The 23,788-nt window shown below is 43.8% G+C and overlaps 1 protein-coding gene across 1 annotated transcript in view; it reads right to left on the bottom strand.

The window, feature by feature from the left end:
* The window catches only part of DPP6 (dipeptidyl peptidase like 6), a 1,916,598-nt gene extending 1,893,199 nt beyond the window's left edge, over positions 1–23,399 (bottom strand). Inside the window, exon 1 of the mRNA XM_063921873.1 lies at positions 22,549–23,399. Within this exon, the coding sequence (XP_063777943.1) occupies positions 22,549–22,599 (51 nt within the window). The 5' untranslated portion in view covers positions 22,600–23,399. The remainder of the gene's footprint in view (positions 1–22,548) is intronic.
* Between the last annotated feature and the right edge of the window lie 389 nt (positions 23,400–23,788).

Raw genomic sequence — 23,788 nt, 5'->3', positions numbered from 1 at the left:
TCGCAATTTTAAGAAGCTAAGATTCACTCCCAGTAGGCGGCGGCTTAGCGTGTGTAACTCTGCTAAATTCGCCTTGCGACCGATCAACTCGGAATGAGGGCCATAGTTCAAAGGTCTACGTTCAATTTGTATAAATAAAGGACATAATGGTAACCCGGGCTGTAATAATGCCACTCTAATGTTTTGTTGAATCTCAATTATAAAAAAGGTAATACGGTACAAAGCACTAAAGTTTATGCTCTCACATTCTATGGTAACATTGTTCTATAAAAGTGTAATGTGTTACTGGTGAAAAGTATATTTAATAAATGAAACAATAACTCAACAGTTTTCTTTCTCTTGAGTTCTATGAGAATTGTTTCCCAATTATTATTGCAATAACTTTGTGTAAAAAAAGGTTTTATTCATTTTTAAGGCTTTAACAAGACTGGTACTTTGCTAGCAGCGTTCATGCCTTGTACCAGTAAACAAAAAATAGAATATTTCTATATAACCACTATAATATATCTACTTGGTAATAAACAAGCCCCTGTTCCTTCTCTCACAGCTGTGCAGGATTTTAATGTCACTTTTTTTTTTTTTTACGTTATGGCTGCTATGATACAGGACTTCATCAGAAAAGCCCTGCAGTGCTGCAGTCACGCTGCTCATTGCCCCTCCCCCTGTTCTACTGGCTGGCAGGTATTGGTGCAGCTACAGATGTCTTTGCTGCGATGCTGCATGCTGCAACATGGCTTGCTGCATGGCGTGCCAGGCTGTGACTATTTCTAGCCGGCAAATAGTCGCAACCTGGCACGCCATGCAGCATGCCGCATCGCAGTAAGATGAGCATGGCTACATCTGTAAGGCTGGAGTGCCACAATATTGTACGAATGGGGCAAAATGCCTTTGGTATAAACTGCAGGAAAAGCAACATGCTCTAATACCAAAATGCCGAGGTGAAGGTATTGTTGCTGAAATACCGTAAGCACACATTCTGTTTTAATACTGTGGTATAAATTGACAGAAAGATTTTTTTTTAATATACTGCTTTTTTTTTGCCAGTTTCGGCCACTGGATATTAAACATGCCAGGTTTTGTATTTAATATTATTGTCCCTTTAAACGCAGCAGCAAAAGACATGGCAGTTCTGATAAGCACTGCTTAGTTAATTTATACCTACGGCTCACACACAGGGCCGGTGCTACTATTAGGTGAAATGACAATTGTGTAAGGTGCACTTAAAACATTGAACAAATCACATATTGTCACTCAAATAGTGTTATTAATGCCTCTAAGGTTTATCTACACATAGAGCCGCCGCTGACATGAAGGAGAATTAGCCAACTTATAGGTCTATTTACTAAGCCTCGGATGGAGATAAAGTACTATCCAATCAGCTCCTAACTGCCATGCCACAGGCTGTGTTTGAAAAATGACAGTTAGGAGCTGATTGGCTGGTATTTTATCTCCGTCCACTTTATCTCCATCCAAGGCTTAGTAAATAGACTCCTTATTTGTGAAGCTGCTTATTATAGTTCCTACAAGCTGGGAATGAGTGCTTGGATATAATGTCACAGCTAAGCACCATACTCCCAATCTGAGGAGCCAAGGATGACACCCCACCCTGACACCTGCTAGTTAGGAACAGTTAGGAATAGTGTGGCACCACTTCTACGTGGGTGGGGGAGGGGCTGCTACTTCAAAGAACAGGTGAGGGCTCCACCTAGTGTGCTCCGAGGGATTGTGTTGTCCCTGTTCACATGATACCAAAGTGTCCCTGACAATACTTGCAAATGTTGAAGATTATTTATGATATACTTCCACTATGAAAAATGGCAATAAGAAGACAAAAAGAATTCTGGGAAAAAAGCAAGAAATCAGGAGGAAGGGAACTATAAAAATAAAAACAATAAAATAAATACAAACAAGTCATGTGCCGGGACTAGGATCTGCAAAAGTAGCAGTGGCAAGGACTGATTGGTGCAAATGGAATCAACCGAAGGTACTGTATGAGCATTAAAAATGTAGTTCTTTCTTATTATATTTTCTGTAACTTGCAAAAGATAACTAAAAGGGATCAAGTTATCATTCAAAATTAAAAATGACCCAGAAGTTAAATAAGAAAATCAGCATATGGACTGGTTAAATTACTAGTAATATTTATGTTATTGCTGCTGGAAAAATCCCAAAGCACTGATCACAGAACTTTTTGCATCAAATATGTCACTAACACTTCAAGTACAATGAAATCCTTTCATCTTTTTAAAAAAAATTTTTTAGAAAATCTTTACACGTTTTAGCCTATACTATTACTATATTCATCTACCCTTGAATAGAAGTATTTTGAATGACCCCTATGAAATGCCAGACACCCTACAGAAAAGATGGAAATTATCAATGTGTCACTCAGTTCCTTTAATCATTTGAATAAAATGACATCATTTTCAGAATTGAATCACTGCTTTGATTAATAATTGTAGAAGACACCTTAAGAGATAAGAGAATTGTGATGAATTATGATGATTGCAACATAACGTTCCTTATTGATTTATTGCTCACTGTGGGCATGAGACCTTCAGAAATGCTTATAAGATGAAGACTGCAGATGATGAGTTTTATTAAATGCTTATTACTAATTTATGATTCTTGTTAAAGAAAACGTAAGATCTGTAGATTATACGTTATATTTGCAGAAGTTGTCGAGTAATTAATAAGACCTCCTAGATATGAATAGAGGGGAGAAAAAGATTTTAGACATTCCATTCAATCAGACGCTATAAGAACATCAATTGTATATATGTGTGTGTGTTTGTGTCATTACAAAGCTCCCTGAATAACATACTTACCTTACACTTGCGCCACGTTGCTCCTGGAGAGGCGGAATGGCCTTGTTTGCTTGTAGTGTGGTACGGTAAGGGTGTATCCACAATGCCCAATCATGCCCATTAGCTATGCTTTCTGGGTTCCACATCTGCTTAAATTAGGCTTATTTGTTCTGATGGAAGTTTCCATGTTGAAGATGATGTGCTGTGTACCTTTGCTTCAGATCCACCTACAATACTTATATTAGGATGCATCCAACTGAAAAGGATGTAAAAACTCAAGTATGTAGATGTGTTTTTGCCTTTATGCAAAGGTTGCATCTTTACATTCGACTCTAAAGGTGTCATTTTACACTTTTGCAGGCTCTGCCTTGTTAGGTTGTTAGATATCTCATATTTACCTGCCTAGAAATGTTTATTTTCTTACACTGAAACATAACAGGCACTCAATATATGGGAATCCAGTTCCCCAGAGCAGAAATCTATTCCCATAATGTCGGCAAGATGACACAGCAGCTATTGGATCCCTATGCTTTTTGAGAAAATCAACATTACTGGTCCCAGGAGTCCCATAATGCACCAGGGCTTACAGTCTGAAGTTTCACTGTCAACTGTTGCAGATAGAGTTTGTCAGTGCAGCTATTTACATAAGCCATATTGACGCTCTCATTTGCTGACGTTTACATACAAACTATGTCATACCTCCCAACATTGGGAGATGGTAAGGAAGGACTTCCTGGAGTGGCCTATAAAAAAGGGGGCATGGCTTCATTGGAGTATCATGTTTGCGAGCCACGCCCCTATTTTCCATCACTGTGGGGGCATCCCCAGCGCTCTGTGAGCTGCTGGCATGCCCCCAGTCCCTCTGTCTCCCATGAATAGACGCAATGCACGTGCGCACAGCGTCTATTCACCGCTGCTCTGCTAGTCAGACCAGTGACTGAGAGGTGCCTCCCCACCCACCTTCCTTCCCCCCCCACACACACAAACTGCGGGACATTGCGGCCCGCTGGTGGGACAGCGGGACAGTCCCAAAAAAATGGGACTGTTTTGTGAAAATCAGGACAAATGGGAGGTATGCTATGTAGTGTCTGCTCTGAGGCATCATGGAACTGGTGACAAGGGCAGTCTTTTTTCCAAAACCGCAAGGTTTACTGGGCATTGGACAAGATACTATTCTGCTAGCTGAGTGGGGATTCATTTTCATAGTAAACTTTGCCTGGGGTTCCCTAAACACTTTTAATTGCATTAATACAGACTAAAGAGTTCCTGTTTCTATAAATCCAAAAATCAGAATAGACTAATTGTTGTTTTAAAGCTGACACCACAATAACAGTAAGAGAAAAAGCACAAACCCCATATAAAATGACTATACTCACAGTATGTTACTGATTGTAAACCTTGCACAATAAACAGCCAAACTATTCATTTTAATTTCTGTAAACAAATGGCCAAAACCATAATGACCAATCCTGATTCTTTTAGTCCCATTAACAGAATGGTGCTACTGTATAAATGAGAAAACACTACTATTACTAAAGTGAAGTCAGAAAATTCTGGACTCCAAAGCATTTATCTCAGTTACCCCTTCTCGGGGTGATTGTAAATACAAAAATCTAAGTACAGGTAATAGGTTTGCTTTTATAAGCAGAAACTCTTAGATGCACAAGAATTATAAGACTAAAGGACAATTCCTCCTTACATGTAATCACAGAGCAACGTTATATATCCCCTCTAAGAAGCTGATCGGTAGGGATCCGATGCCAAGGATAGCCACTGTTCTAGGCATCTCAACCTGCTAGCGTTCAAAACCACTTATCTTAATCCCTCATTGTCAACCTAGAGAATGGGAGATTCAGAGACACAGAGGTCTATTTACTAAGCCTTGTACTAATCAGTGATAAAAGTGGAAAAGTGAGCCAGTGGAAAAGTTGTCCATAGCAACCAATCTACATTGAAGTAACATTTACCATTTGCGCACTATAAAAATATATAGAGCAGCTGATTGGTTGCCATGGGCAAATTCTCCACAGGCTCACTTCTCCACTTTTATCACTGCTTAGTACATGTCCCCATATAGTGGACGGAGATAAAGTACCAGCCAATCGGCTCCTAACTGCCATTTTTCAAACCCAGCATGTGACATGGCAGTTAGAAGCCGATTGGGTGGTCTTCATCTCCATCCAAGACGTAGTAAATAGACCGCACAGTTCTTTTCCGTTAGAAGCAGGATTGGAGCAGTGTTAAGGGGGTATTCAATTGTGCCTGATGCTGGCAGTCACATGGGATTTTTCCCCCCGCATGCCTGATGCAATCGAAAAAGAATCCCCAATAACCATCCTTATCAGCCCCATTTTATTGCGCAAACGCATAGGTCCGAAACTTATCCAGGATCCTATGTGTTTTCATGAGAAAATGGGAACATTTTTATGTAGAAAAAATGGGGTATAATGAAATAAAAATCACGATAATACTGTGTTTCACACAAAATTTAGCGGGGTCAATTTAATATCCCCCTAAGTTTGAATTGCTCCCATTACCAATGCAAGAAGGACATGTTACAATTATTATTTAGGTTAAGATTATAGTTTAATGTTTTGTGTAATTTTCTGAAGAAACCAGTGTTTTACCATAGAAAGACATCTGGAAGGTGTATTTCAGTGCTATATCCTGAACTTCCGATGATCTAATTAACACTCAGGGGTATTGACAAACAGGCACAGTATCGGTGGTGCAGTGTGATACAGTAACAGCCGTGAGATTCTAGATTTCTCCATCATATTTACTGCATCCAATATATGTGAGTGATCTGAGGCTTAGTTCCCTGGACTTGAGATTGATGAAGTCATCATACAAGTGACTGGAATTAATTTAGCTAGTTTGCATGAAAAACTGATAACAGGCAAACACTTCTATAAAATATCTTCACTGCAATCAGCATTTTATATAATAGTAAGTCACCTTAGTTCAGGCAGTGGAGGCTTCCACAAATACAATATACTAATTGAGAGCCCAGTGTGTGGGATTGGCTTTCTGATTTTACACCACTAAGGAGATGAATGCGCTAGAATGACTACAGTATAAACTGATTTAACTAATTAAGTGTATGTTTGAAATATATCCAGAGAACATTCATACTGCACCACAGGCCAGCATATATCACCGTGTGCAATAATATGCTTGTGACTTTAAACAAGGAATTCTATTTACCCTGAGCTGTCTTAACTTTAAGATCCAAGTGCTGCCTGTTTTTTTAATTTACTTTTATTTCATAGATCTATCCTTTGACACCTGATCTTTTGTTAATACGATATACATTCACATGAAAAACAGTTATATAAAGAGGCACTGAACGTATTTTAGAGCAGATCTCGGAACTCGGATCTCGGGCTCCCCCCCCGCTGTGTTCCTCCCTCAACCCCGCACCCAGCAGCAAGAAAAAATAAATGCTGGTGCTGTTGGGAGGTTCCAGAATGCTCTTACTGATGACAACATTTTTCTAAAGAGCTTCAGGAACGGCGTTGGGTGTTCACGGGCTTCTTAAGGTAAGCAGGTTTCTTCTATCTTCATTCATGCCTTGACAAAGGGGCTACGGGCCCCGAAACGTTGGCCTTATGTGATTATTTTTGCACAATATAAGTACTACTGTCTTTCTAAATCCCGGAGTGCCGCTGTCTCTCTGTTCATCTGTATATATATATATATATATATATATGTAAAGTTTCCATAGCAAGGCACAACTTGAGATGTTAAAAATACAGAATAATCCAATATGCAGAATTAGTGACACCTTTGTTTTCTGATTGTTCAATGTACTCAAACTTGATCCATCCACGAAATTATTAAAAATACTGTATCAAATGACTTTCAGGCTATGGGGCAGGTGTACGGTACTAAGCCTTGGAGAGTGATAAAGTGAGGAGAGAAAAAGTACCAACCAATCATCTCCTAACTGTCATTCTTCAAGCCCCTGCCTGCAACATGACAGGAGCTGATTGGCTGGATCTTGGCTTAGTACATCTCCCACTTTGTGTATAAAGTGTGTATACTGTATATTAAGCATAAATGTACTCTGTGATTAGACTTGGGACTCATTATGGTATGCAATAATTAAAAAATACGGAAAAATCAGAAATCCAATATAGTTCTGGTTCCAAGCATTTCGGGTATGAGGAACTCAACCTGTATTTTATTCCTGCTATCACCCATTTTAGATGCAAATTGGCTACAGTTTTCTAACACAGCTCATTCCAAATCATGTTAGTTGAACGATGGCCCGCATACTGCAACAGGATGTTCTACCCGCCTGGCTGGCATTGGAACGTTTGATGCTTTGCTTCCATACCAATCTGAAACTACCAAACTACCCATCACAATTGCTGTGTGCATATCAGATATTCTCAAACATCTGCATAGACTATGTACTTGTACTGTAAGTGTTCATTAAAGCTTCTTATTATCTGTAGTTTAGGCTTAGTGGCCCTTCAAGTTAACTAACACTTTTAGACCGAATCTTGCAACTCTAGAGAAAGTAACAAATGAAAGGACAATTTATCATTATCAAGTGTTTTACAGACCAGGGAAATTGGAACATAATGATACAAAATAAGAAAAGGGGAAAATGCAGCTTTGCTTGATAAAACAGAGGATTTTATGGACCTTTGATTATAAATGGATTCTATTGATGAGACATTTATTTGAACGTTTGTTGCAATTTATTTTTTTCAGTGTTGATCAAAACAGCGGTTGAGTTATAAAATCTCTCCTGCTTGTGATGCATACAGATTAACAAAGAAGTATTTACAGTAATTTTAAAAGGCTATTTAAGAGCCTCTATATACAGTATCTCTGTCTCTGTGACACTGATTGTTATGGGTGGGCCTTATAGAGAAACTAGTCTCAGGAGTCAGCATTCCGCATTATCCATGTGAGCATAGGCGTCGGAAGGGAGGGGGGGGGGGAGGGGGTAAGGGGGCAGCATGCCCCCCCAAACATGACAGAGGCGCAGGCGTGGGGAGGGGGAGCGCTTACCCTCCAGATCACCGCGGAAACTGTGACTTCAAAACTCTGGCGCCGCAGCGTTCTGCCCCGTTTCCTGTCCAGCCGGCTCTTCACAGTGGCATTACTGGGAGGAGGCAGGGATGTCCCAGCAGGCTCAGCATGGCCACGCCTCCTCCCAGTGATGCATCTGAGAGCCGACTAGGACAGGAGAACACGGGGCAGCACGCTGCGGCGCCAGAGTTTTAAATCAGATTCTCTGCGGTGCTCCCCACGTGAGGTGGGGGTGGATAATCATGGGGGGAGTGCAAAATTTGTTTTTATATATGCCCCCCACCCCAACAACAACGCATTCTGGCGCCCCTGCATGTGAGATAGAAGCATGAGATAGAAGCTTTTGCACATTATGGGGCTAATTCAGGTTGGATCGCAAATCGCAATCCAAACGCAATATTTATGTTTGACCCGCTGGCACATGCGCAGGTCCTGACGCATGCACATGCATTTAATGTTCGTGGGTCGGCAACGCTCCATTTCCAAGATGGAGATGGAGCACTGCGGGAGGCGACGGCGGGGAATCGGAGGCATAGTGGCATGAACGGGGGCATGGCGGGAGCATTATCAGGGACGGCTGCGAGTCGTCACACACAGCTGCTGCGCTGTGATAAAAATGGTGGCGGGCCTACTGCTGTCGCAGCCGGGCTGCACTGGCAGGAAGCTTCCACAATTTCAGCGGTCACACTAAAATTGCAGCTCAATATCAAATTTCAGCGTGATGGCATCGCTGAGCGGGAGTTTGCATGCTGCGCGGCCTTGGCCTGCGATGGGCAGCCCCCAGCATGCGTGCAAAAGGATTGTAAATTCTGCTGTTTAGCAGAATTTACAATCCTTACTGAATAAGGTCCTACATTCACAGTGTAACAGCACAAACACATGACAAAGAATGGATAGACAAAAGTACCCATGATGATTCCATGTCTTACCGTATTACATGTTCTCCTATAGGCCTGAATGTATAAACTACTGTAGCTGTTCAGTGCACCTCAAGCAAAATCTCCAGATCATGGAAGAAAGTGTGCTTTGCTGCCTTAGGGTACATGCACAAAACCATTCAGTCCACATCGTCGCTCTCCCTGGGAGCTGCATTCCCTCTAACGCACATTAGACCGAACAGAATGCAGCTGTAATGGAACTTTAAAAATGGATCATAGAACTTTATGGTGATCACAAGGTCTATTCACATGGCCGGTTGAGGCAACTCAGGGTGACAGCTTGGTGGAGCAAAGCTGTAGCAATAATAATTCTGTCTATGCACTATGTAGCATTCACTCTGTATGCCACCCTGAGTGGCAGCGTAAAAGGCCCTTATTAACACCATAGCAATCTAAGATCCCCTTTTATAGTTGCTTTTAGTTGCATTGTGTTGCAGTGGACAGAATCCAGTCCAATCAGCAGGACAACACAGGCTACACGCCTCTATGCCTGCACCTTTAGCACTAGTTACTGGTGTCATTTTGCTGCAGCAAGTATACATGTATCGCTTATAAGCTGAAAGTGCATAGCTCACACCATGAAGTCAACAGCCCACACTAGGGTAAAATACTGCATGATATTTACTAACATGGGTGTGAACTTCCATGGTATAGTAACTCATACAGTAGTAATCAGACATTTACTGTCATTAGTCTACCATGAACCAAAATGATTTAAACTAATTGACTATTACAGTATGTGTTGCTTAGTAAATATATATATTGTCTATTCCCTTTGCCTACACCATTGACTGTTAATCATCCACATACCAAAAAAGTAAGCATTATTTGATCTAATGAGAGTTTTAGTTTATGAGAAATGCCAATAGTAATTTCATCATTTGACTAGAATTATAACTTATAATTTACCCCCTAAGACAGTATAACCAAGGCATCCCTGCAGGTTCTCAAGACACCCCAGGGTGTCATGGAACCCAGTTTGGGAACCACTGCCCTAAGAAACAGAGGCACATAATTGGGAACCTTTGTTATCTATTTCTAGTACGTACATTCTTCATTATGCAGTACCAGAGTTTTTCAGCCTTTGCATAGTTATCAGGATTACATCAGCATAGAACATAGCACACAATATAATCAATAGAATTAATTTAGACAAAACAAACACTAAACTATGAAAACATTTACCATCCTAAGATTGTCCATGGTAAAGAGACCAATGGTATTTTGCTTTATATACATAAACTAGAAGTGGCGATATGGAATGAAGGAGTAGGAGAAGTAGGCAGCATGGCATACCACCCTATACCAGGGCCTAATTTCACCGCTGCTTATATAAAACTCATTAGTTACAATGTGAAGGCTGCACATGTGACCTTCACTCTCTGCAATTAAATTGCATGCGATTAATTGTGTAAGAAAATGTAATGAGGCTTTTCTTGATTAATCTCATTTTTGATGAGCATTTCTGTCCGGAATTTACTTATATTCCCTGAATGACTGAGTAATAACACCTTCTATTAAATTTTATGGTAGAGTTTAGTTACCTGAGGTTTGTGTGCACATTGCATGATTGAAGGTAACAATAAGATTTTACTCACCGGTAAATCTATTTCTCGTAGTCCGTAGTGGATGCTGGGAACTCCGTAAGGACCATGGGGAATAGCGGGCTCCGAAGGAGGCTGGGCACTCTAGAAAGATTTATGACTACCTGGTGTGCACTGGCTCCTCCCACTATGACCCTCCTCCAAGCCTCAGTTAGGACACTGTGCCCGGACGAGCTGACATAATAAGGAAGGATTTTGAATCCCGGGTAAGACTCTTACCAGCCACACCAATCACACTGTACAACTCGTGATACAATACCCAGTTTAACAGTATGAAAACAACTGAGCCTCTCAACAGATGGCTCAACAATAACCCTTTAGTTAACAGTAACTATGTACAAGTATTGCAGACAATCCGCACTTGGGACGGGCGCCCAGCATCCACTACGGACTACGAGAAATAGATTTACCGGTGAGTAAAATCTTATTTTCTCTGACGTCCTAGTGGATGCTGGGAACTCTGTAAGGACCATGGGGATTATACCAAAGCTCCCAAACGGGCGGGAGAGTGCGGATGACTCTGCAGCACCGAATGAGAGAACTCCAGGTCCTCCTCAGCCAGGGTATCAAATTTGTAGAATTTTGCAAACGTGTTTGCCCCTGACCAAGTAGCAGCTCGGCAAAGTTGTAAAGCCGAGACCCCTCGGGCAGCCGCCCAAGATGAGCCCACCTTCCTTGTGGAATGGGCTTTTACTGATTTAGGATGCGGCAGTCCAGCCGCAGAATGCGCCTGCTGAATTGTGCTACAAATCCAGCGTGCAATAGTCTGCTTAGAAGCAGGAGCACCCAGCTTGTTGGGTGCATACAGGATAAATAGCGAGTCAGTTTTCCTGACTCCAGCCGTCCTGGAAACATAAATTTTCAAGGCCCTGACTACGTCCAGTAACTTGGAGTCCTCCAAGTCCCTAGTAGCCGCAGGCACCACGATAGGTTGGTTTAAGTGAAAAGCTGATACCACCTTAGGAAGAAACTGGGGACGAGTCCTCAATTCTGCCCTATCCATATGGAAAATCAGATAAGGGCTTTTACATGATAAAGCCGCCAATTCTGACACTCGCCTGGCTGAAGCCAAGGCCAATAACATGACCACTTTCCACGTGAGATATTTTAGATCCACGGTTTTAAGTGGCTCAAACCAATGTGATTTTAAGAAACTCAACACCACGTTGAGATCCCAAGGTGCCACAGGGGGCACAAACGGGGGCTGAATATGCAGCACTCCTTTCACAAATGTCTGAACTTCAGGTACTGAAGCTAGTTCTTTTTGAAAGAAAATCGACAGAGCCGAGATCTGTACTTTAATGGAGCCTAGCTTTAGGCCCATATTCACTCCTGCTTGCAGGAAATGCAGAAATCGACCCAGCTGAAATTCCTCTGTTGGGGCCTTTTTTGCCTCGCATCATGCAACATATTTCCGCCATATGCGGTGATAATGCTTTGCTGTAACGTCTTTCCTGGCCTTAATAAGCGTAGGAATGACTTCTTCCGGAATACCCTTTTCCTTCAGGATCCGGTGTTCAACCGCCATGCCGTCAAACGCAGCCGCGGTAAGTCTTGGAACAGACAGGGCCCCTGCTGTAGCAGGTCCTGTCTGAGCGGTAGAGGCCACGGGTCCTCTGAGAGCATCTCTTGAAGTTCCGGGTACCACGCTCGTCTTGGCCAATCCGGAACCACGAGAATTGTGTTTACTCCTCGCTTTCTTATTATTCTCAATACCTTTGGTATGAGAGGCAGAGGAGGGAACACATAAACCGACTGGTACACCCACGGTGTCACTAGAGCGTCCACAGCTATCGCCTGAGGGTCCCTTGACCTGGCGCAATATCTTTTTAACTTTTTGTTGAGGCGGGACGCCATCATGTCCACCTGTGGTTTTTCCCAACGGTTTACCAGCATCTGGAAGACTTCTGGATGAAGTCCCCACTCTCCCGGGTGGAGGTCGTGTCTGCTGAGGAAGTCTGCTTCCCAGTTGTCCACTCCCGGAATGAACACTGCTGACAGTGCTAGTACATGAGTCTCCGCCCAACGGAGAATTCTTGTGGCTTCTGCCATCGCCATCCTGCTTCTTGTGCCGCCCTGTCGATTTACATGGGCGACTGCCGTGATGTTGTCTGACTGGATCAGCACCAGCTGGTGTAGGAGCAGGGATTTTGCTTGACTTAGGGCATTGTAGATGGCCCTTAGTTAAAGAATATTTATGTGAAGGGAAGTCTCCTGACTCGACCATAGTCCTTGGAAGTTTCTTCCCTTTGTGACTGCCCCCCAGCCTCGAAGGCTGGCATCCGTGGTCACCAGGACCCAGTCCTGTATGCCGAACCTGCGGCCCTCTAGAAGATGGGCACTCTGCAGCCACCACAGTAGAGACACCCTGGTTCTTGGAGACAGGGTTATTAAGCGATGCATCTGAAGATGCGATCCGGACCACTGGTCCAACAGGTCCCACTGAAAGATTCTGGCATGGAACCTGCCGAAGGGAATTGCTTCGTAAGAAGCCACCATCTTTCCCAGGACCCGCGGGCAGCGATGCACTGATACCTGTTTTGGTTTCAGGAGGTCTCTGACTAGAGATGACAACTCCCTGGCTTTCTCCTCCGGGAGAAACACTTTTTTCTGGACTGTATCCAGAATCATACCCAGGAACAGTAGCCGTGTCGTCGGAACCAGCTGTGACTTTGGGATATTCAGAATCCAGCCGTGCTGGTGCAGCACCTCCTGAGATAGTGCTACTCCCACCAACAACTGGAGGTCATTCCGAGTTGTTCGCTCGCAAGCGGATTTTAGCAGATTTGCTCATGCTAAGCCGCCGCCTACTGGGAGTGAATCTTAGCATCTTAAAATTGCGAACGATGTATTCGCAATATTGCGATTACACACCTCGTAGCAGTTTCTGAGTAGCTCCAGACTTACTCGGCATCTGCGATCATTTCACTGCTTGTCGTTCCTGGTTTGACGTCACAAACACACCCAGCGTTCGCCCAGACACTCCTCCGTTTCTCCGGCCACTCCTGCGTTTTTTCTGGAAACGGTAGCGTTTTTTCCCACACGCCCATAAAACGACCTGTTTCCGCCCAGTAACACCCATTTCCTGTCAATCACATTACGATCGCCAGAACGATGAAAAAGCCGTGAGTAAAATTCCTAAGTGCATAGCAAATTTACTTGGCGCAGTCGCAGTGCGAACATTGCGCATGCGCATTAAGCGGAAAATCGCTGCGATGCGAAGATTTTTACCGATCGAACAACTCGGAATGAGGGCCAACTGTTCCTTGGACCTCGCTTTTATTAGGAGATCGTCCAAGTACAGGATAATTAAAACTCCCTTTTTTCGAAGGAGTATCATAATTTCCGCCATAACCTTGGTAAATACCCTCGGTGCCGTGGACAGTCCAAACGGCAGCGTCTGGAATTGGTAATGGCAATCCTGTACCACAAATCTGAGGTACTCCTGGTGAGGATGGTAAATGGGGACATGCAAGTAAGCATCCTTGATGTCCAGGGATACCATGTAATCCCCCTCGTCCAGGCTTGCAATAACCGCCCTGAGCGATTCCATCTTGAACTTGAATTTTTTTATGTATGTGTTCAAGGATTTCAAATTTAAAATGGGTCTCACCGAACCGTCCGGTTTCGGTACCACAAATAATGTGGAATAGTAACCCCGGCCTTGTTGAAGTAGGGGTACCTTGATTATCACCTGCTGGGAATACAGCTTGTGAATATCCGCTAGCACCGCCTCCCTGTCTGAGGGAGCAATCGGCAAGGCAGATTTGAGGAACCGATGGGGTGGAGACGCCTCGAATTCCAGTTAGTACCCCTGAGATACTATTTGAAGGATCCAGGGATCCACCTGTGAGCGAGCCCACTGATCGCTGAAATTCTTGAGGCGGCCCCCCACCGTACCTGGCTCCGCCTGTGGAGCCCCACCGTCATGCGGCGGACTTGGAAGAAGAAGCGGGGAAGGACTTTTGGTCCTGGGAACCTGCTATTTGTTGCAGCCTTTTTTCCCTACCTCTGCCTCTGGACAGAAAAGACCCGCCTTTTCCACGCCTGTTTTTCTGGGTCCGAAAGGACTGAACCTGATAAAACGGCGCCTTCTTAGGCTGTGAGGGGACATGGGGTAAAAATGCTGACTTCCCAGACGTTGCTGTGGAAACGAGGTCCGAGAGACCATCCCCAAATAATTCCTCACCCTTATATGGCAACACTTCCATGTGCCTTTTAGAATCTGCATCTCCTGTCCACTGGCGAGTCCATAAGCTTCTCCTAGCAGAAATGGACAATGCACTTACTTTAGATGCCAGTCGGCAGATTTCCCTCTGTGCATCTCTCATATATAAGACTGAGTCTTTGATATGGTCTATGGTTAGCAGGATCGTGTCCCTGTCTAATGTGTCAATATTTTCTGACAGTTTATCTGACCACGCAGCGGCCGCACTGCACATCCAAGCTGACGCAATAGCTGGCCTAAGTATAATGCCTGAGTGTGTATATACAGACTTCAGGATCGCCTCCTGCTTTCTATCAGCAGGTTCCTTGAGGGCGGCCGTATCCGGAGATGGTAGTGCCACCTTTTTAGACAAACGTGTGAGCGCTTTATCCACCTTAGGAGGTGTTTCCCAACGTGACCTATCCTCTGGCGGGAAAGGGAACGCCATTAGTACCTTCTTAGGAATTACCAATTTTTTATCAGGGAAAGCCCACGCTTCTTCACACACTTCATTTAATTCATCTGATGGGGGAAAAACTACGGGTAGTTTTTTCTCCCCAAACATAATACCCTTTTTAGTGGTACCTGTATTTATATCAGAAATGTGTAACACCTCTTTCATTGCCTCAATCATGCAGTGAATGGCCTTAGTGGGCATCAGGTTAGACTCATCGTCATCGACACTGGTGTCAGTATCAGTGTCGACATCTGGGTCTGCGGTCTGAGGTAGCGGGCGTTTTAGAGCCCCTGATGACCTGTGCGACGCCTGGACAGGCACGAGCTGAGAAGTCGGCTGTCCCACATTTGGCATGTCGTCAAATTTCTTATGTAAGGAGTCTATACGTGCACTCATTTCTTTCCATAAGCTCAACCACTCAGGTGTCTGCCCCGCAGGGGGTGACATCCCTTCTAAAGGCATCTGCTCCGTCTCCACCTCATTATCCTCATCAAACATGTCGACACAGCCGTACCGACACACCGCACACACACAGGGAATGCTCCAACAGAGGACAGGACCCACAAAAGCCCTTTGGGGGGACAGAGTGAGAGTATGCCAGCACACACCAGAGCGCTATATAATGCAGGGACTAACTGAGTTATGTCCCCTATAGCTGCTTTCTCTATAATTGTATACTGCGCCTAAATTTAGTGCCCCCCCTCTCTTTTTTACCCTTTTCTGAAGTGTAGACTGCAGGGGAGAGCCAGGGAGCTTCCTTCCAGCGGAGCTGTGAGGGAAAAATGGCGCCAGTGTGCTGCAGGAGATAGCTCCGCCCCTTTTCCGCTGACTATTCTCCCGCTTTTTCCTATATTCTGGCAGGGGTATTTTCCACATATATAGCCTCTGGGGCTATATATTGTGGTATTTTTGCCAGCCAAGGTGTTATTATTGCTTCTCAGGGCGCCCCCCCCCCCCCCAGCGCCCTGCACCCTCAGTGACCGGAGTGTGAAGTGTGTGTGAGGAGCAATGGCGCACAGCTGCAGTGCTGTGCGCTACCTTGGAGTAGACAGAAGTCTTCAGCCGCCGATTTTCCGGGCCACCTTCTTGCTTCTGGCTCTGTAAGGGGGACGGCGGCGCGGCTCCGGGACCGAACACCAAGGACTGGGCCTGCGGTCGATCCCTCTGGAGCTAATGGTGTCCAGTAGCCTAAGAAGCCCAAGCTGGCTGCAAGCAGGCAGTTTCGCTTCTTCTCCCCTTAGTCCCTCGCTGCAGTGAGCCTGTTGCCAGCAGGTCTCACTGAAAATAAAAAACCTAATTTATATCTTTCTTTCTAAAGGCTCAGGAGAGCCCCTAGTGTGCATCCAACCTCGGCCGGGCACAAAATCTAACTGAGGCTTGGAGGAGGGTCATAGTAGGAGGAGCCAGTGCACACCAGGTAGTCATAAATCTTTCTAGAGTGCCCAGCCTCCTTCGGAGCCCGCTATTCCCCATGGTCCTTACGGAGTTCCCAGCATCCACTAGGACGTCAGAGAAATTGGCATTACAAATAGATCACAAAACCAGGTATGTGGTACAGCACTTACCAAACAGTGTAATACAGGCATTCCCAACCATGGTCCTCAAGGCACACTAAAGGCCAGTACTCACTGGCTGATGTTGGAGAGATGTGTGCTGAGCGAACCGCTCAGCACACATCTCTCCCGCTGCTCAGCACAGCGCAATGTGTGCTGAGCGTGTGAGGGGAGACGGGGGGGCCGCTCATTTCACCCAGTGGGTGAAATGAGCGACCTGCTAGATTGGCCTGCATGCAGGCCAATCTAGCACCAGCGATGTGCAGCCCTATCGCTGTAGGGGGTACACACGGAGCGATCATGCTTAAAATCTAAGCAATCTAGTCAGATTGCTTAGATTTTAAGCAGCGATCGCTCCGTGAGTACCCCCCTTAACAGTGCAGGTTTTAGTGATATCCAGGCTTCAGCACAGGTGACTTAATTAGTAGCTCAGTTATTTTGATTTAACCATCTGTGCTGCAGCCTGGATATCACTAAAACCTGCACTGTTGGTGTGCCTTGAGGACTGTGGTTGGGAATGCCTGGTGTAATACATGTGTGATCTATGTTCTGTCTTAGGCTAATGTCTGGAGATTCTGCAAATAAACTGACATCACACAGTATAAAGATCCAATGACTTTACAAGTGGAAAAAAAAAAGTTTTTATACAGGAATTATGATTATTAGGAAAATAATTGTAGTGGGCTAAATGTATGGTCTTAATCTGGGTGCACACTAGGTCATGGTTCTTCAACCTGTGGCCCTCCAGCTGCTGTGGAACTACACATCCAGCATGCCCTGTCTTAGTTTAAAATGCCTTAATAGCAAAACTGTGGCAGGGCATGCTGGAATATGTAGTTCCACAGCAGCTGGAGGACTACAGGTCATACTTGCCTACCTGACCCTCTCCATGAGGGAGAAAATGCTCTGTTCCTGGACTTTCCTGGTAATGTATGATTGCCATCACCTGTGGTGAAACACCTTTCTCATCAATGAACTAGCTCACCACAGGTGATGGCAATCATACATTACCAGGAAAGTCCAGGAACAGAGCATTTTCTCCCTCATGGAGAGGGTCAGGTAGGCAAGTATGCTGCAGGTTGAAGACCCATGCACCAGGTGATATTTTAAATGATATCGCTCATTTTCACACCTCTGGGCGATATCATTTGTAATATCGTCCAGTGTGTTTGCTCTATGCGATGAACGATGAGCGCTCCCGAGGGTCGTCAATGACATCTCCTGTCCTCCATACATGCAGTTCAATATGGTGATGTCATTGATGATACTGTGCTGGTCTCCGCACCCATCCCCCCCCCCCCGCGCGCCATCGTTCATCACTGGAGGTATCGGCAAGTGTGTATGCCTGCCCCGCCACTGGGTCCCCGCCACGCGCAATGTCGCTGGTTACACACATTGCATAGTGTGTACCCAGCATTAGATACAAATAACTGTGAACTGAGTATACAACATATTGTATTAAAAGGTGGCATGAGGCAGAATGTCATGTCAATGGTGCCTAGTGAACTGTTATATACCAGATGTCTGCTCCACTTTCTTTAGTGACAGGTACTTCTAAGCTTTCATGAAAACATTACAGACAGGGGGAGATTTATCAAGCCTTCTAAAATGGAAAAGTGCAGGTGTTGTCTATAGCAACAATCTGATTCCAGCTTTTATGTATCTACTACATTCTGGAAAATGATGGCTGGTATGTGATTGGTTGCCGCAGACAATACCACCGCTTGTTCTCTTTAGAAGGCTTGATAAATCTCTGCAATAGTGAATATCATATACAATACAAATGAGATGCATTTACAAGTTAGAAATGGATGGTAAAGCTTTAGTCTAAGTTGCCACATGAGAAACAAAGCTTCCAGCCTGGGAACCTAAGTATTATATTCCCTTTTGTGATGTTCTCTGATAATAAATGGAATGTGCTCCTTCACTTTACAGGCACAGTTTCTGCACCCAGGTGACTTTAAAAAATGGCTCTTTTCCAGTACTAGAGCTAGAGGACAAATAACTTTAGTTCTACAAAAAAAAAACCAAAAAACATAAAATAACTTGAGTAACCTAATGAATCCCTCAGGTATGAATGCTCAAATAGCGAGATAGAGTATATTCTTGAAATGAGTTTCAAGCCAAAACATTTTCAAGATGAACAAAAAAATAATATATAAGACTGAAGCCATGAAGTAGTACGCTTCGATGAGAGTACAGAATTGAATTCCAAAGGGAAATCAGCCCTCCAAAGTGAGATGACAGATGCTGAATATATTGCTTAAAGATACAGTGCTACCTCTAAGTAAATGTATGTGTCAATACAAATCACATCTTATTCTGTATATCCATCCCTATGGACTTCTTAGCTGGTGGTACAGAAGTTAGTTCAGATACTGTTGAATACTGATTTTGATGTATTCTTCCAACTAAAAAGTACAGAACTCAATGCATATAGGGATTCTGAAATTGAGATGACATCTGAGAGTAAGGCTCAGTATTATTCAGCAGTACTCATGAAACGACTGCTGGGAATACTAGTCATGGTGGGCTACACAGGATGAGGTGTGTTCATGGTGCGGTGAAAAGCTCTCTTTCACCAAACACATCAGAAAACATGGCTTTTCACTGCTTACACATATTCAAGAAGGGGTATACCATGAAGAATGCCGGGTACACATTAATTAGAGCAAAATCGGCACAATTTGCTGTATCAGAATGACCAATCATGCATATCGTCTAATGCAGGGGTGTCAAACTCGCAGCCCTATAGCTGTTGAGGAACTACACATCCCAGTATGCTCTGCCAAAGTTGCAGCACTCCCAAATAGAAAATTTGTGGCAGGACATGCTGGCATGTGTTTAATGCGTATGCTCGATTGCATGCTGCGGTGGGTCGCATGTAACATCTTATGGTTAGCCATGCTGCACAGCCAATCAGAAGATATTGTGTGCAGCCTGGTGCAGTGGGTGATGTTGTTCCGTGGTTCATTACATTGTGTAATGTGTACAGTGCAATATGCTATGGTCTGGGGCACAGGGAAATCGCTCCAACCATTGCCACGATTGCTGGTTGTGCAGGTGTGCCTCAGATATATTGATTCCCCATAGAAGCTATTCAGATAAGAACAGAAACGTCATGTTTCTGTTTTGCTTCTTGAGTTCATTTTGGTACCTCATTGGGTGGAGAGGGGCAGTGAAGTTCTCTACTCCTGCTCCTCCATCACTCCACCCCTTGTGTGCGGCAGACACCCTGTAACGTGGGCGGACGCTGGAAAGCAAGGCAAAGCCGACACATGCGCAGTGTGAAGCAGACTCCTGATATGTCTGTCTTTGAGGAATCGCGGTGGAGGCATTTATCAGAGGACGTCACCAGACAGGTACGTTTTCACGAATGGCTACAAAACACTACTACTATATGTCGCACTGATATGATGCAATTTATAGTGATATTTTCCAATAGCCACTTGATGTTCTACAACAATAGAGCTCTTTTATATTACGCAGGCTCAATGATAACACTGGTATTCCCAGCTTCATTGGCCTGGGACCCATGTGGTACTAGAGTCAGCTTCCACTCAATGTATTTAATTACTATTAGTTTGGACGACAAGTTAAAAGGATGCCCATCTCCTATAGGATACAAATAAAGAGGGTCTCCGCCTTCGGATTATCTAATTTACTGTCATGTACTTTACCGCATGCATTTTTACTAAGTATGTGACTTTATAATTCTGACTTACTGTACCGCCATGGTTTTCAGTCATGTATTTAGATAATCAGGCGAGTTGGTTATTTTCGGGGCTCAGAGTTACAATAGATCTGTGGTGCTGTTCACATGAGTACGGTTGTATTTTGGTAGTAGTTTTGTTTCATAAACCAAGGAAGCAAAATTACTCAGTTCTACCAATGATATAAAAACATGGCTGAAAGGGATAACATGGAGCAAGACAAAATTAAGCAATGCATTTTGTAAAAACAGCAGGGGTGTGTACAAGTAAATGAAGTAATCTAAAAGTAGCAAATCATTTAAATTGCATTATTGTTTTCTAAATTAACTACTTACAAACTGGATTTTTGTACAAATTAATACTTTAAAAAAAATGGTTTATTTATAGCACAAAAACATTTTACAAAAATAGGTTTATAGGACCTGCAATATGCACCCATTTGTGCTGACCTGACCTGCAGGATAAAAACTCCTGAACTGGCAAAATATTTCTTTTAAAGGATTGTTTTTAGTTTTAATATTTAATTACCAACCAGTTATTGTGTAACAAATGCACTGAAAAAGTGTTTTCTCTTAACCATTGCACTCCCAGATCCGTTTTTATCATGACAGTCTCAAAATAAAACCTACTGCTTGCATGACCAAATACAATCCTGAAAAGCACACAAAAACCAAGTATGAAAACTTTTAAGTAACGGCATCACGGAGTGTATCATACTTACTGAATTTATTTTCATTTCGAACGTAACAGGATCATTTAAACATTATATAGAAAACAAAAAATGTGTATTTATACCAAATATGAAAGTTTATTTTACATTAACAGAATACATGAATGAATAAATAAATAAATAAATAAATAAATGTTTCTTGCACAAACAATTACAAAACAAGGAGTTGGAGATTGACAAATAATCTATCTATCTATCTATCTATCTATCTATCTATCTATCTATCTATCTATCTATCTATCTATCTATCTATCGTAGGTAAAAAACATAAGACTGGCAGCTAAAGGTCAGACAGAGAGCACTAAAGGGTTTTTGAAACCCACTATACTGCACCAGTCCTTTTGTCCTCTGTTCTTATTCATGGTCCAAATATTGAAATCTCACAATTGCCCTAGAGTGCAAATTTCTAATTTCAGGCATGCCATTCCGTAGGCCACCTTGAGCCCCCATGCTAACAAACATTAACAGGTCAATACAACAGATCTGATGGTCGAAAGGCATCAGCCCACACCGATTGTTACTATATTTTGAAAACACAATATATAGTCTACAGCTATGCACAGAACGCACAAGTATTTTAAAACTCCTTGCATATCCAGAAACCCCTTGTGTGCTGAAGGCCAGTGACACCAGTCAAAGCTCTGTAATGAAGACTGTCTTACATCTGGAATCAGGTTACGCTATCGTTCATAACTTATGCAAATTGTACAATGGGCTCCAGTGACCATTCTAAATATGCAGTAAATTGCAGATACTCTGCTGTTTGAACATAAATCAATTACTCTTTGCATCATTTATGAGAAGAGATAGACCAGTCTGATGTGATGAACAGGTCTCCGGGGAAACCTAGCAGGAGCTTGCCAGGGTGAGCATGGTAATGCATTGCCCTACAGGGAGCTTCTGGAGGTGATTAGCAATATTTTACCAATCCGGAAAAGAAAGTGCAAGTTGTAAAGTTCTGCCAGAGCAAGCAATACATGAATGCCTATATATAGATTTTTCTCTCTCTCCAATAAGTAACACATTATAATACTTTAATAACAACACTGACAGTATGTTGCAATAAAAAAAATAAAAAATTAACCAGTTCATCACAGGCTAAAAAAAATCCCTTACGGGGCGGCAGCAGCAGCATCATTCCTGTGTAATTCAATAAACAAAATCTAAAACCGCTGGTGAAGACTACACTATCCCTTTCCACAGACATAATCCATAATCCCTTCTTTCTTGCCACCTATCATGATTACATGTGCTGCTACTGATGCTTATCACTAGCTGGTGCCATGCCTGGAGCTGCCCAGGGTGGTGCCCACAGGGAAGAGGTGCCCACCATAATATAACACATGAAAACATGAAGCAGAACCTCTGCAGCAGCCTAAAACTTGTTGGGCACTATATGCCCCCTCCTTATTGCAGGTGGGGGATGTTGGCCACAGGAGGGGAGTGGGCCAGCCCTGTGCCCCCCTTAGCCAGCCCCAGCAGCCACTCACCATCACGTTCCCCTGCATTTTAGCTGTCTTGATCATCGGCTTCTCCTTCATGTTGCCTGAGTGTCTGTGTCGCTCTCTCAGTCCATTCACTGCTTTGATGATGAGTTTAGGAGAATCCCTGTGTATCTCACATCCCTGTGCCTGGGCATTGGGTGTCTGCTGCCTCCCCCTCCTTCCTTCCCTTTCTGGGATTTTTTTTTTTCTTTTTTGAATGGGAGGGCTAGTGAGCCCCCTGATTGGGATTCAGCTCTCCTGAGTGTGACGTGGGGGTAAACAGAGAACACGCACGAGGTGGATGGAGAGAGAGCTCAGCCTTCACTGACACCTGTCCCCACGGGTGGGAGCTGCGTGGAGTCCCAGGCAGACGTGCCAGGCGCTGACAGGGAGTGGAGCAGCAACATGACAGGGTGTGGAAGAGTGGGCACTGGCTGGGTGGGGGGATGATGTTATTTGTATTGTCGCGTTACAGTGATCATTCCTTACACATCCCCCGGATACACTGTTACAGTATGTGCAGAGTTATGTAGGCACACAACGCCGTGCACACTGCAGCCAACCAGCTGCAGCAGCAGGCTCTCCCCACCGACAAGGTGTCTGGACTCTGGAGTAGGGATGGACATCGATGACCGATGTTTCAGAACCATGGATGGTTTTCTTTCGATGGTAGTGGTTTTTTATCATTTAATGGTGCCCTTCCAATGTTTGTCACCATCGAATGGTAATAATTTGATGGGGTTCCAGTGGTGTCTTGTTTTTTTCTAGTTCCTAATAGCTATGACTCCCCTGGCTGTTGTGTTTGTAACAAGGAAACTTCCTAGGTTCGTTGGAGGCTGTCTAACTCTCTCTTTCTCTCTCTCTCTCTCTCTCTCTGTCTCTGTCTCTCTGCTTCAGAGCTATGAGCCTGCAGTGCTCAGTCCCCTCACCCCCTCCCCTCTCTAGGCTGCTGCTAGGCAACAGGGCCCACTGCTAGCTCTGGTTGGCTCTCACTGACTCAGAGAGCCAATCAGAGCACAGTCACTCACACAGCAAATGGTTGTGTCTATGTTCCCTTCGTGATCAGGACCAGGAAGTGACAGCACGAGAGGGCAGTAGATAACTTCTGCCCTTGCACAGACACACTGAGCTGAGGAGGATTCAGAGGAGGCAGAGTGATTTCACTGTTTATACCAGCTCAGACAAGTAATAATAATATGAAGTACACAATACAAATAGCCACATAGAGTTGTGAATGTGACATACA

This window comes from Pseudophryne corroboree, chromosome 5 (assembly GCF_028390025.1).
Source record: "Pseudophryne corroboree isolate aPseCor3 chromosome 5, aPseCor3.hap2, whole genome shotgun sequence".
Lineage (NCBI taxonomy): Eukaryota > Metazoa > Chordata > Amphibia > Anura > Myobatrachidae > Pseudophryne > Pseudophryne corroboree.
The sequence above is the reverse complement of the archived record's forward strand: the minus strand, read 5'-3'. Positions and strand labels throughout refer to the sequence as shown.